This window comes from Phocoena sinus, chromosome 19 (assembly GCF_008692025.1).
Source record: "Phocoena sinus isolate mPhoSin1 chromosome 19, mPhoSin1.pri, whole genome shotgun sequence".
NCBI lineage: Eukaryota > Metazoa > Chordata > Mammalia > Artiodactyla > Phocoenidae > Phocoena > Phocoena sinus.
Window position 1 is genome coordinate 6,367,715 of NC_045781.1, and position 15,484 is coordinate 6,383,198.

Genomic DNA, 15,484 nt, shown 5'->3' on the forward strand with positions numbered 1-15,484 from the left:
AAATATAAAACCAGCACTTTTCCTTTTAGGGTTTTAGCGAGGTGTTTTGTAGTTTTTCTTGTGGGGTCAGTTGAAATGCGTAAGGTAGTGAGACCCCAGCACTCTAAGCTAGTGTTTGGAGCATGACTCTGGGGCCAGCTGCCTGGGTTCAAATCCTTCATGTCCATGTGACCTGGGACCCAAGTCACTTAACATTCCTGAAACATCAGGTGATAAGAACAAGCTCCGCCCCAGAAGTGAGCTGATAACCCACAGGAAGCACTTAGTACAGTACTTGGCACATCACAAGTGCGTGATAAATATTTGCTAGCCACCCATGATCATTATTTCTCATTACTATTGTCCACATTCCTCGTCACTCTCTCTAATCCTGTTTGCTCTGAATAACAGCTTTGGCTGTCCCTGAGAACCACCCTGGAAGCTTATTAAAAAGACCAGTCACACCCTCAGAGAGCCTGATTTAAATGGGGTGAGGCGGGGCTTGAGTGTCGGTATTTAAAAAAAATTCCTAACACGATTCTAACGTGAAGGCAGAGTTAAGAACTGCTGCCCTACTCCACCTGTTTGCTTTTAATGTGAGACAGTGAATGCTTAACAGAGACTAGACCATAGTCAACCTCGCTATCATCAATCCCTTCTTAATCCTAAGAGGCATCATAGCAAAGTGGTGGGGCCTGGAGCCAGACTACCCACGTCTGCCAAGTCCAACTGGGTGACCTTGGTCAAGGAACTTGACCTTTCTGTGCCTCAGTTTCTTTATCTGTAAAACGGGGACAAAATGCTTTATAATTGTGCAAATGTATTGAAACAATATATTTTAGAGTACCTAGTACATGCTTAATAAATGTTAGTTTTTATTGTTATTAAATCTCTCTGGGCCTCAGTTTCCTTTCAGGTATAAAACACTCTACTATTTGTAAGATGAAAGGAAACAAATGCACAGAGCCAGGCATGCAGTTTTCCATACTCAGTGGCTCCCATTAATTATCACTACAGATCCATATCCCTGTCTCAAAGCCTTTGGATGTGTTATATTTGAGGATTCAGAATTTTTTTAACTTAAGGAAAATAATAAGGAGCATCTACCCTATAATATTACAGGACGCCCCCAATGGGGTCTGAGGCACTCTTTATGCAATAGTTTATCATTTCGCATGTAAGCGTAGGCAGAGTCATACGACATGGGATAAAGATTATAAATAGCCTCAGGTTGGTTCAAGTTGTGGCGCTGACACCCAGACCCGCACCCCGGGCAATGCCCTCCCGCGGGAGGGGGCCACTCACATAGATGAGGCCGGAGTAGTATCGCTCGCGGAGGTTGTGCAGTACGGAGGCCTCGTTGAGGCAGGTCAGCTCAGCCATGTCCTCGGCCTTGCTGAACTTGGGTGGGTTCATGCGCTGGATCTGGTCCCGCGGCAGCCGCAGCCGCCGCCCACTCTCCGCCAGCTCCACCTCGGCTTCCTCCTCGCCCTCGTCCCGCAGGGCCGCCGCCTCGAAGCCGTGCAACTCCGAAGGCACCCACACCAGGCGCCGTGCCGTCCACTCCACCTGCGGGGACATGGCCGAGCCCCCGGGCACACTCCCCACGCCCGGCCCACGGGGCGCGAACAGGAACGGCTGGGCCGCCTCGGGCACTGGGCCAGGCCTGGGGGGTGCCTTCCGCCCGGGCACCGACACGGTCACTGCTGCCATGGTCTGCAGGGAGAGAGCAGAGGGCGAGGTTCAGGGAAGGGGGGGCTCCATCCCCACCCCAGATCCCCCAGGCAGTCGCCACTGCCTTTCTCCACCAGACCTCGATTTACACGTCTGCAAAATGGATCCACAGATCTTCCTTTACTCATTCCACCCATTCACCTCTCTATCCATTCATTCATTAAATAATTCTGTTTGTGTGTGTGTGGCCACACTACGTGGCTTGTTGGATCTTAATTCCCTGACGAAGGATTGAACCCTGGCCACAGCAATGAAAGCTCCAAGTCATAACCACTGGACCCCCAGGGAATCCCTGATTCAATAATTCTTTAATAACAACCTAAATGTTCATCAACAGATGAATGGACAAAGATGTGGTACATATATACAGTGGAATGCTCCTCAGCCATTAAAAAAAGAATGAAATAATGCCATTGGCAGCAACAGGGATGGACCTAGAGATTATCATACTAAGTCAGACAAAGACAAATATCATATGATATCGCTTCTACGTGGAATCTAAAATATGACACAAACGAACTTATCCACGAAACTGAAACAGATTCACAGACATAGAGAACAGATTTGTGGTTGCCAAGGGGTGGGGGATGAGGGAGGGAAGGATTGGGAGTTTGGGATTAGCAGATGCCAACTATTATATATAGAATGGATAAACCACAAGGTCCTACTGTATAGCACAGGGACACATGTTCAATATCCTGTGATAAACCCTAATGGAAAAGAATATGAAAAAGAATATATATATGTATAACTGAGTCACTTTGCTGTACAGCAGAAATTAACACCACATTGTAAACCAACTATACTTCAATAAAACAGATTTTTAAGAATTAATTCTCTAATAAGCCAAGCTGTGAGCCAGGCACTATTCAAGGCATCAGCCATATAGCCAAAGACCAGCCAGAAAAAGATCCCTGCCTTCCTAAGGTGTTTACATTCTAGCCCTGCTCTGGCTATTTCGGGAGCCATGGCCCTGTGTGGCTACTGGAAAGTTGAAATGGAGAATCCAAACTGAGGTGGGTTCTGAGCATAAGACACACACCCAGTTTCAAAGACGGTACAACAAAAAGCTCATTCGTGTTTTTTACATTGGATGACATATTGCACTGGTAATATTTTGGATGTATCGGGTTAAATAAAATACATCATTAACATTCATGTCACTTGTTCCTTTTTATATTTTTATTTTGAAAGTGGCTAGAAATTTTTTTTTTTTTTTTTTTTTGCGGTACGCGGGCCTCTCACTGTTGTGGCCTTTCCCGCTGCGGAGCACAGGCTCGGGACGCGCAGGCTCAGCCGCTCTGCGGCATGTGGGATCTTCCCGGACCGGGGCACGAACCCGTGTCCCCTGCATCGGCAGGCGGACCCCCAACCACCGCGCCACCAGGGAAGCCCCTAGAAATTTTTAAATTACACATTTGGCTTGCATTGTGTTTGTATGAGTTCGCACTGCTCTAATCCCAGGAGATGGATTCAAAGATAAATAAGTAAATTATATAGTATGTTAAATGATGATACATGCCAAGTATAAAAATGAAACAGGGAACAGGAGATGTTAGGGGTTGAGGGGAGCTGAAGTTTTAATTGGGGTGGCCAGGGAAAGCCTCTTTGATGTGGCATCAGAATAAAGATCTGAGGGAGATGAAGGAAGCAAGCCATGGGAACGTCAGGAGGAAAAGCATTCCAGGCTGGGAGAATAGCTCCGTGCAAAGGCCCTGGGGCAGGTGTGTGCCTGTATGTCTGTGGCACTGTGAGAGGCCAGTGTGGCTGGTGCCAGGTGATCCAGGCAGAGAGGGCGGTAGGTAAGGTAAGATTAGGGACCAAAGGGGTCAGATTGTGTTGTGATGAGGACCTTGATCTCATAGATGTGAGCCCTAGGAGGGTGTCAATCTGTTTTCTGTAACTCAGGTTCCCTGACCACCTCTGGTGTACCCCAGAACAGACCTGAATCTCATCCCTTGGTTAATGGCTTCCTTCCCTGTGACCTGACTTCCTTCTCTTTATAATGGGGAGACTGGCCCCATTCATTCACTTCTGCATTCACTCAACATTCCTTGAGGCTGTTCAAGTACCAGGCTCTGCCAAGAGTGAGTCTGGAGACCCAGAGATGAGTCAGACAGGGCCCTGCTTTGAGGAGCTCCTGGTCTGGGGGTGATCTAGTCTTGGACAGTTCTAGTCTCAGACAGTCAGAACCCAAGATGAGCTGTGAGCTGATAGCGGAGGCACTGGGGGAGCCAGCCTGTGCTAGACCCCTCCCCGCCCTTAAAGGGGCTGCAGACCAGTAGTGAACAGACCACGGCAATTCTACAGCAGTCTAAGCACAGGTCAGGAAAAAAGTCGGCCTCTATTCTCTCCTCAAACAGCCACCCCTGCCTGGCCACCGCCACCCCTGTCACAGGAACCCCCCAACGTTCTGTCTCTCCCACCTCGGTGCCTCTGCCTCTGCCCTCCAGGCCCCCCCACCTCCGACATATGCCTGGAGAAGTCCCTCCAAACACCCAGCTCCTCTTGGGGCATCCCTAAATCTGGTCCCATCAGGCTCTTGTCTTTCCCTCACCCAGAAACTCAGCTCCAGGCCACATGTCCCTCTTCCCCCCAGACCCTCTCCTCACCACCAGCAGTCCCAGGCCCCCAGCCCACCCCGTGACGTTTGGCCCTGATGCTCTCATTTGGTCCTGATGCTCTCGGGCCTCAAACCCAAGGCCCCTGCACTCCAACAGCAGGCTTCTCCCACCGTTGGATACCATTTCTCCACTTCCCAGGCCCCAAGTTGCCCAGGCTCACCCCAGGCCTCCTGTACGGCCCTGATCCATTCACAGAGAGCAGCCCTGATCCATTCATAGCCAAGGCCCATCCCTGGGACTTTACCCCCACCCTCACCCCACCCACTTCCTCTCCAGCCTGCGGCCTTTGACCAGGAAGGGTTTGGGAGTTTTTTGCAATCACCCAGCCCTACGCTTCCCCTCCCTAGAGCCAGGAATCTGGGCCCCCAGTCCCTCCTCCCTTGGACCCAGGAGTCCAGGCCTCCAGCCCCCTCCTCCTCCAGACTCAGGAGTCTGGGCCCCCAGCAGGCTACTCATCCAGGATCCAGGAATCGGAACCTACAGCCCCCTCCTCCCTTGGACCCATGAGTCCGAGCCCCCTCACCTTACTGCAGGCGGGCTAGAGCTGAAGACGCCTGGGACATCCAGATTCTGAGGGCTGATAACAGCTCTGATGAGGTGGGCCTGCCCCTTTGGCAGCCCCACCCTCCCTAGCCTGCAGGAACACCTTTGCCAGGGCTCATTTCTGTCACCAGCGCAGGTGAGGGCACCTGCCCTGGGAGGGGCAGAGACTGCTGGGCTGGAAAGGAAAAGGAGCCAGGGATCGCCCCTGGGGCAGGGGCTGGGGCCCTTGGCATCTGGCCCTCTGACCTCAGTCTAGTGCTAGGATTCAGGGGTCTGCTCTGCCCCCAGACTCGGAAATCTGGGCCCCCAGACCCAGGAGTCCAGGTGCCCAGCCCCTTCCTCCTTCAAGACCCACAAATTCAGGCTCCCAGACACAGAGTCCTGGCACCAGTGCCTTCCTCCCTCCAGACCTAGGAGCCCAGACTCCCAGAGCAGTCCTTAATCAGACCTGGGATTCCTGACCCCCAGCCCCTCTCCTCAGATCTCGGAATCTCAGCACCCAACCCCCATCTCCCTGAGACCCAAGTGCCCGTGCAGCTGTCCCCTCAACCCGCGGATCCTCGGGGCTACCTGGGGGGCGCCGGCTTGGTACAGGAAGCGGGAAGATGGGGAGGAGGCACGGGAACCCAAGTCCTCTTCCGAGCTCTCAGGTGCGGCTACCTCCGCGGTCCAGCGCGGGGCGGGGCCACGTCACGTCACCGGGAGGGAGCCCGGCTCTGATGTCACCCAGCACCTGCCCGGCTTGGGAAGGGGGCGGGTCCTGGAGTTGCAAGGCTCTAGACAGGGGGACGGCGGGAGGCGGGGATAAGCCTGTTGCCAGGTGGGCGGCAGCGGCGGCAGCAGCAGCGCCAGGGGCCCCTCCTTCTTCTGGCGAGCAAAGGTCAAGGACCCGCGTCAGAGGGGGCTGAGGACTCCGGGGGTTCAAATCCCGCTCAAGCTTCCTGGGCATCGGCTTTCCTCTCCGCGAATTGAGGCCAATGAAATGAATAAGCCGATGTGGGAGAAAGTGCCCAGCCCAGCGCTTAAACAAGTAATGCCTCACGACGTCATTTAATCTCGCTGAACTTCAGTTTCCCCGACCCTGGAAATGGGACCACACAATCCACAGAAAGCACTAGGAGTAGCAAAGAAGACGACAAAATGTTTTTCTAGGCTCTGGAGCTTCAGTTCATTTCTCTCAGGGGTGAATTGAGGACTAAATAGTGGTAAGCGCACCTACTATGTGCCGGGTGTTTTCCTGCTTTTAGAACAGCTGTCCAAATTCATAGAATGATCTCAAAAACCAGTAAGATAGGGACAGTCAGAATCTCCACTTCTCTGATGGGGAAACTGAGGCATGGAGAGGTGAACGAAGTAAACTGCTCAAGGTCATACGGTCAGTAAAAGGGAGAAATGGGATCCAAGCCCAGACCATTTTCTGTCATTCTAAAGAGGGGATTTGAGAGCAACGTGTCCTCAAAGATGTCAATTTCCTCCTCCCAACTGGTAATTCCCTCAACCTGCTTCCCCATCTATTAGAGACTACAGCCTTCCTTGGGGGACTACTGTGGGATTAAAAAGGTAAAGGAACCCAGCGCACAGCTGGTCTCTGAAGTGTTGTTCTCAACCCTGTCCCCCTGCAGTCACCGCCTCTGTCCAGCCTGTTTTACCCTCCCTGTAAAATGGGTGCAATATAACCCATCTCGAGTTAATATAATTAAAGGTAATTATTTAGTTATAAAAATAAAAGCACCCAAGTACACCGTGGGGGCTCAAAGATGTCCTTCCCCACCCTTCTGTTCCGCCAGTCATGATGATCCCTGTCTCTGGTCCGCAATTTTTACACGTGAAAATAGAGACACTGTCATCTGGGAGTGGGGGATTGAAGGCAATGACTCAGGTATTAAAGCGTCCAAGGTCCCAAAGCGAGCCTCAGTTTCCCCTTCTGCGGAGTAGGCCTGGGGCTCCGGCGAGGACCCCGACCCGGCCTCGCACATAGTAGGAGCTCGAGTTGGGGGAGTGTAGGCGCCCCGCCCCACCCCCCTCCCTTCGACCCCCCGCTGCCGTCCGGCTGCTCGCCCGAGGTGACTGTCCGCGTCACCGCCCCTCCCCCGCAGCTCGCGCCGGCCTCCAGAGCCCCGACCGGAGCCCCGAAGCTCCAGCCTCCCCGGGCCCAGTCCCACTTCACCGCCTCAGGCGGGCATTTGGCCCCGGGCACTCACCGGCTTCCAGGGCCGTCCAGAGGCTTCGGCCTGGGGAGAAAGAGAGGCGGGCCAGTCAGGAAAGCCCCGCCCACACAAGCGCAGCAGGGGCCAATCGGCGCCCGCTGCGGCAAACTATGGACCCGCCCACGAGGGACGCTCCCGCCAATCAAGAGGAGCGGCTGGCGGGCGGGGCCAATCAGAAGTTGCCGGAGTGTGCCAGCCGTGGGAAAAGAACGGCGCCGGAGCGTGGAGCTAGGCGGCGCGGTCATAGGCGGGACCCAAAGTCTGACAGGCAAGGGGTGAGACCAATGGCGAGACTCGGGGGGCGGCCAGGGGCGGGAAGCCCAAGGGACCCGGGTGAATGGGCCGCTTTGTGCACGAGGCATGAATGAGGGCCTTTGTAAGGGTCGGCGTGGGGGGGGCGGCCGGAGGCCGGAATGCCTGGGTCCCCCGGGAGCCGGCGGGCATGAAGGAAGGGAGAGAGAATTCACTTTTGTCGAACGCCGACCGCGTACCACCAGGCACTCTCCCAGGCTCTCACCCACCCAGAGGTGTGGGCATTACTGTCAGTAATAATAATGATCATTTATTGAGTGCCCGATGTATGCCAGGAGCTGTGCTAAGCGCTTTACCTGCATGATCTCATTTAATCCTTACAACTACCTCTTGGAATTGGTGCTGTTAAGAGCTTCATCTTCCAGGTGAGATAAACCGAAGCTTAGAAAGAAGGTGTTTAATTGCGGAAAGTCATGGAGCTGGCAAGTGGCAGAGCAAGGACTCAGATCCCGCCAAATCTGACGCTAGAACTTGCGCTCTTAACCACCAGGCTACACCCAGACGTTAGTTAATGCTTCCCAAATTACAGATGGAAAAACTGAAGCTCAGGAGAGGTAGGCACCTTCCCAAGGTCACAGAGTGAAGGCTCCACTGAACCCCGAGGTGGTGTCCATGTCCGAAGCTAGCATGTCGCTGGAGAGCCCTGCACCACTGAGCTGTGTCCCCCATTTACAGGTGTACATTGAGGCTCCAGGAGGAGTGAGCCTCTGGGCTGGCAGTGGGGGTGGCTGCTTGGGACTCAAGTCCCAGCCAGCCTGCCAACCTGGCTCTGCTGCTCAACAGCTGTGTGGGCTTGAGCCCACTTTGCTGGCCTTTTGTGAGGGTCCATTTATTTCTGCATCTGTAAAATGGGGAGGATGGTCTCTCTGCCTCTACCTTCACCTCCCTCTCCCCCTCCCCCCACAGCCTATTGCCCATGGGATCCTGTCAGACTTTATTCAGACTGTGCCCCTCCTCTGCTCCAAACCTTTCATGGCTCCTTCTCAGAGTAAAAGCGAAAGTCCTCACTATGGCCCACAAAGCCCTGCATGATGTGGTCCCCAGGGGCCCTGTGTGATACTGTTTTCCCTTCATTCAGCTCCAGTGATACAGGCCTTCTGGCTGTTCCTCAAACACTCCCCAGGCATGGTGCTGCCTCAGAGCCTTTGCACTGGCTGTTCCTTTCACCAGGAATCTTTCTTCCCCCAGGTTTTGCATGGCTGCCTCCCTCTCACGTCATCCGGTCAGATCCAATGTCACCTCCTTCAGCAGGTGTGTCCTAACCATTCTGTAGAAAACATTTCCCCTCATCACTCTCTCTCCCTTTGACTTTGCTTTGTTCTTTTTTCCTCATAGCACTAGTAGAGGTTTGTTTGGTTGGTTTTTTTTTTCTACTTGTTTACCTGTTTATCTTCTGTCTCCCCACTAGAACGTAAACCCCACAAGGATGAGGATCTTTGTTTTGCTGCGTGCTGGCTCCTCTGGGCCTGGCACACAGTAGGCGCTCGATACGTGTTTGTTGAATCAATAGTAACAAGTCCTTGTATTGTGTGAATTAAATGAGTTAATACATGCAAAGAGCTTAGAGCAGTCCTGGCCTCGGGGAAAGACTAAATAAACAAATTATGATTACTGTTGTTATTTATTGCTCTACAAATGGCCTGCTGATAGCATGCAGGAGAGAAACAAGAGAGAGAAAGTCCAGAGCAAGGCAAAGATGCCAGAGAAAGGGAAAAATAGACAGGTAAGAGATGGGAAATGAAGAGACAGAAGGAGAGAGCTGGAGTTGGTCTGAGAGCAGACAGAAGTGAGAGCATCCAACTCCCAACGCATTTGCTCAGCAATGGCAAAGGTGAGTCCTTGTAGGCAAGAAGCTTTGAGATTGCCACGGCCACTGCCCATTTCTTTGCAGACAGGGAAACTGAGTTCCAAGGAGGGGAGGACCTTTCCAAGGACATCCTCAGTGATAACACAGCTCACAGGTATGAAGTTGACTGTGTGCTGGGAACATGACCATCATGTCAATGCCTCCTCATGCCAGTCCTATGAGTTGGCACTGTCATTACCTCACTTTACAGTCCCGCAAGGTGCCCAGGGTCACCCACCTGCTCCTGATGGCAGATCTGGGCTCAGACTGCTGTAGGTCAGACTCCTGAGTCTGTGCTGTTAACCAAGACAGAGAGGAGAGCACCTGTTACTCCGGCCCGAGTGTCCACCATGGAAGCCTCCTGCCGTGAGGCTAACAGGAGCTGCTGTTTATTGAGTGCCTACTGTGTGCTTGACATTGTGCCCTTCGTATGTATTTAACTCATTGGATTCTCTCAACAATCCTACGAGATTGATACTTTTATTATCTGCATTTGACTGATAGAAAACTGGGCTCAAATAGATGAAAATCTCATGTGCCCCAGGGAAGAGTGTGGCCTGGGACACAACAGAAGTTCAAACAGGAAGGAAGCCTCGGGCATGCACATTCTAACCATTTCCTGCCTTGTGACTGGTGATGTCATCAGCACCCTCTGGGATTAAATCTACCTGGCAACTAGTGATGTCATCATTCCCACCGAGGGTCTAAACTGGAGATCTATATGGGTAACTGATGACATCACCAAAGGATAATATTGAGCTTCCTTTTGCTGAGGGTTTTCTATGAGCTGGATGCCTGTACTAAGCACATTAATAGTTGCTGATATTCACTGAGTGCCTACTGTGTGCCAGGCACAGTTCTAAGCTCTTTATATGTATTAAGTCCCATAATCCTCCCAATAACTCTAAATGGTAGGTACTGGTGTCATACTCATTTTATAGGTGAGGACACTGAGGGAAAACTGCCCAAGACTGCACAGCTAGAAAGCATGAGAACTTGGATTTGACCCAAGCAGTCTGGCCCCAGAGCTTGCGTTGTGGATCCCTATGTGAAACCACCAGAATGTAGCCGAGACCCAGGAAACCAGGTCAGAAGGAGACACTTTGCTGCCTCAGAGCCCTCCATCTGGCCTCCATCCAAGTCTGCCAGACAGGGTCCTCAGGATAAAACTTCAAACTCATTCCCTTGACGGTCAAGGCATCCCCACCATGCATCCACCTCTTCACCCCAGGCACTGGGATTGTCTCCACTAAATTGTGAGTCCTTGGCTATGAGGGACCAGGTCTGATTCCTCTCTGGGTCCCGAGGGTGCAGGATAAACTGCAGTAGAGAGGGAACTCGGAAAATGGGGATGGATAGAATACTGGGATAAATGTGTATAAGAAGAAAAGGAAATAGGAGTGTGGGAGCTTTCTCAGTTCCCAGCGGGATTCCTTCCAGCTGAAACAGCCCCATTATTCGTAACTCATAACTACCTTGTTGTCCAGAAGCTTAGTAATGGGCAGCGCAAGTGTGGGGAAAAAATAGCAGGGAGCTAAGTTCATATACAGAAACGAAACGTTGGAGCTGAGACGGGAGGAGACAGGAGAGTCAGGGAGGGGGCTTCTCTATGGAAGAGGGTTAGGGGGATTTTTTAAGTGTGAAAAAAATGGGGGAGCAGTTTCCATGCCTGGCAGGGGTTAAGGAGCCCCAAGTCTTAATAGAGAAAAAGAAAGGGACAAAGAGTGTGTTAAGTTTCTCTGTGGGTCCTGACTGTATTCCTGCCTGGGCAATTCCTCTGTGGCAAAGATGTGATTGGTTCCAGTATTTTATTTTTGGTCCCTGGGCTGTTGTTTTCCTGCATGTGACTGGAACTGGCTTTGAGACAAGAGTCATCTGGCAGCCTTGTGTGGGTCACAGATGAGTGACAGGCTCAGTTATGCGACAACAAATATTTACTGAGTGCCTACTATGTGCCAGGGCTTGTTCCTGACCAGGGGTCTGCCCACGTTTTCTGTAAAAGCCAAACAGTAAATATTTTCAGCTTTGAGAGCCAGATGGTCTCTGCTGTAACTACTCTACTTGGTGGCAGAGAAGGAAAGCAGCCATAGACAATATGTAAATGAATGGGTGTGGGTTTGTTTCAATAAAACTTTATTTATACAAACAGGAAGTGGGAGCATTTAGCCTGTGGGCTGTAGTTTGCAGACCCCTGTTCCGGAAGCCGAGGAGATGGAGTGAACAAAGATGTAGTCTCAGCCCTCAGAGAATTCAGATATTAATCTACTCCTATATGGCAGGCAGAGGAAAGCTGTTCACATCTAAGTTAGATCTTATCCCTCCTCTGCTCAGGGCCCACCTCTGGGTCCAGTCTCAAAGTTAAAGCAAAGTCCTCACCAGGTCCCACGGGCCCTATACCAACAGGCCCTCTTTGTCCCCTCTCTATCCACAGCTCCCACCCTCTCCCCCTTGATTACTTTGCTCCAGCCATGCTGGCCTCCTCAATGCTTCTCAAACACACAGGGCTCAGCCCTGCCTCAGGACTTTTGCACGTGCCATTCTCTCTCTACTAGAATGCACTTCCCTTAGAAAACCACTTGGCTCCCTCATCTCCTTCCAGTCTTTACTTAAATACCACCTCCTCCATGAGGACTTCTCTGAGCAACCTCTCCTCTGGACCCCTGATACCCCTCACCTGTTCTGCATTTTCTTTGACCACAGCACTCAGCATTCTCCAACCTGCCAGTAATTTACTTACTACACTTACTGTTTATTGTCTGAAGCCCCCGACTAGAATGTCAGCTCTGTGTGGGTGGGGATTTTTGTCTGTCTTGTCCCCTGCTGTGTTCCCAGTGCCTACAACAGAGCCTGGAACTCTGTAGATCCTCAACAAATACTTTCTGGGTGGTGAACACAGACACCAAACAAGTGAACACATAATTACAGAGCACAGTGACAAGTCAGGGTAAGCGCTACAAAGAAATAGCAATGGAAGGTAAGAGAGGGAAGGGGTTGGGTATGTTCTTTCAAAAAGGGGGTCAGGAAAGGCTCCCTGAGGAGGTGACATTTGGAGTGGAAATATCATATGACCGTGGATACTGATGAATAAACACATGAATGGATGGTTGTGTAACTGGTGGAATAAATGAATGAATGAGGGCAGAGATGTTTGTTTGAATGGATGGATTAATAAATGAATGCATGGAGCTATACACCATGAATAAATAAGTGGGCAGATGGATGGAAGAATCAATTCATGCATAAATGGTGGAACAGCTGGACAAATGGACAGAAGGACTGATGATGGAAGGATGGATGGATGGTTGGATGGTTGGATGGATAAGTGATCTTTCATGCCTCCATAACCTTTGCACATGTTGTGCCTTCTGCTCATTACTCCTTCTCTCCATCTCTTCACCCCAGGAAACTCCAGGTCAACTTCTCAAGGCCCCCTCTGTGCTCAGAGTGTGTAGGGGGCTTCCTGGTCTCACTCCACCCCATGCCCCACAGGAGTTTTCTCACTCTCTTGTTGATACTCTGATCACACTGGATTGGAATAATGTCTGCAGGTACCTTTATAGACCAGCATCCTCCATCTCATTTCCCTAGCCAGATGTACCCCCGGTAATATTTTGGTGTGTATTCACAAAAAGTTTACTATGTAATTTTATGAGTTTCCTGACCCACAGAAACTGTGAAATGATAAATAGATGTTATTTTAAGTCACTAAACTTTTTGTTATGCAGCAATATAAAACTGTCTTGGGTATTAGGCTCAGAGAGGTGAAGCAACTTGCCCCAGATCAAGGGGCAATTCCTGCTCTGTCATCCAACGCCTGGTGTCCTTCCAGTATAGCCTCTTCCCAGGTGAGGGCACTCAGCTGTCTATCTCCCCCCGCTGGGCTGGAAACTCCTCAAGGACAGGGACCAGGGTCGGTTCCTCTCGGGCTCCTCGGAGCCCGACACAGCGGCCGGTGTCCCTCGGGCCTCCAGAACCATCTGCCAACCTGAATGAAATGCAGGCTGGGGGGGCAGGTAAGGCAGATGTATCATTAATGAATATATAGCAGGCTGTATATGACAATAGCCTGGTGACAGGGTGGAAACTATATATGCCAAGAGTCCCCATCTGGTTTCAACTTGCCTCCTGCCTCCTCATCTCCCCCTCCCCTGCATTCCAGCCTCCTGGGGGCACACCTGTCCCAGGACCCACCTCTGAGCCCCAGCCTGAGCCCATGCAAGGACCTCTCCTTGGAATGTCCTTCTTTTCCTTTCTTCCATTCCCACTGTGACAGGTGATTCAGGCAATGCCCACACCTCACCCACGTGAGCTCACCTTTGCACACCAGACAAGCCTTCCTTTGTCGTGGATCCCTTCAGCATCTGATAAAACCTACGGACTCTTTCTCAGAAAAATTAAGTTGCGTTTATGAGGTATAATTTATAGACAAATGTATAATCATATCATAGATATATGTATAGTTTTCCTAGGTAAAATTCATTCTTTCTAGTGGACAGTCTGTGAAGTTTTGACAAATGCTGACAGTGGTGTAACCACCGCCGCGATCAAAATACAGGGCAGATCCATCACCCCTGAAATTCCCTTGCCCCTTTTGTAGTTTCTGTCGCCTAGCTCTACAGGCAGCGCTACATTTGATCATATGTCCTAAAAATTTCTCTGTGTCAGTCCATTCATGTCTTTCTCATTCAAAAAAAAAAAAAAAAACGCAGCACAGAATTCCGTAACACAAATGCATCGCAGCTTATTTTACACAGTCCCCAGTTGATGGGGTTGACGGACATTTACATTGATAGAACCCCTTAGATTGTCTCCAGCGTTTTGCTATTATAAAGAAGGAAATGGGGGAATGGTGAATGTTCTCATATATGTCTCCTTATGAATACAGAGCAATTGTTTCTCCCTAGTGGATACTAGTACTAGTCCTGGTAGATCGTAGGGCACGTGCATTGTTCCCTAATTTTTATTATGAAACATTTCAAGCACGTAGAAACATTGAAAACAGGTGTGCAATGAGCACACAGTTAGATCCCACAGTTGTACCATTTTACTGTATGTGCTTTATTACAAATGTATCCCTTTTTCCTTCGCTCTAGCTCAGTGGTTCTGAACCAGGAGCAACTTTGCTCCTGGGGGGACATCTGGCATTGTCTGGAAGCCTTTTTTTTTTTTATTGTCGCAACCTGTGTGTGTGGGAGAGAATCTTATTAGCATCCTGCAACCCACAGGACGGTTCCCCACAACGAAGCATTCTCTGGCCCCAAGTGTTAATAACGCTGAAGTTGAGAAACATGGCAGTCTGCCCATTCGCTAAAATAATTTGCAGACATCAGTCCAGTTCATCCTACACACTTCGTCACACACATTATCAGCTAGAGTTTGTTATTTCTTCAATGGTTCTTTCTTTGAGGTAAAATGTATATACAGCAAAACGCACAAGTCCTAAAGATACCGTTCGATACGTTTTGACAAATATATACCCAACTATGAAAATATAGAGAACATTTTCATGCCCCGGGAAGTTATCACATGCTCCTTCCCTGTCAATTCCTGACTCCACCCCGCCCCTCACCCGACCCCAGGCAACTACTGCTCTGATTTTTATCACCATAGATTAAGTTTTATCTGTTCTAGACCTTTTCATGAACAGAAACCTCCAGCTGGTTATGTTTTGTGTCTGGTTTCCTTCACTCCGCAAAGTGCTTTTAATATTCATCCATGTTGTTGTAGGAATCCGTAGTCTCTTCCTTTTTATCAGTGTGTGGTATCCCACTGTATGGACGTACACATTTGTTGATCCCTTCTCCTGCTATTGGACACATATTTCCAGTTTGGGGTTATTATGAATAAAGCTGCTATCAATACAGCTGCTCAGCACAGGGAGATCAGCTCGGTGCTTTGGGACCACCTAGAGGGGTGGGATAGGGAGGGTGGGAGGGAGACGCAAGAGGGAGGAGATATGAGGATATATGTATATGTATAGCTGATTCACTTTGTTATAAAGCAGAAACTAACACACCATTGTAAAGCAATTATACGCCAATAAAGATGTTTAAAAAAAGATACCCATAAAAAAATAAATAAAATTATTATAGAATTTACCCCCCCCCCAAAATATTCTTTTACCAGTCTTTTCTTTGGGTACATGTTTTTATTTCTCTAGAATGGAATTTCTTTCTTTTTTTTTTTTTTTTTTAATTTTTATTTATTTATTTAATTTTGGCTGCATTGGGTCTGTTGCT

General features: G+C 50.1%; 1 protein-coding gene across 4 annotated transcripts in view; it reads right to left on the reverse strand.

Annotated features, from left to right (window-relative positions):
* Window positions 1-7,120, reverse strand: part of MYH14 (myosin heavy chain 14) — a 91,279-nt gene extending 84,159 nt beyond the window's left edge. For 2 of the 4 annotated variants that reach the window (XM_032612628.1, XM_032612630.1), the window contains exon 1: window positions 1,285-1,692. In XM_032612628.1, the coding sequence (XP_032468519.1) occupies window positions 1,285-1,692 (408 nt within the window). Of the gene's footprint in view, window positions 1-1,284; window positions 1,696-5,450; window positions 5,497-7,081 lie in introns of those variants that run through there. The other 2 variants (XM_032612627.1, XM_032612629.1) reach the window with 2 other exon arrangements.
* Window positions 7,121-15,484: the final 8,364 nt, after the last annotated feature.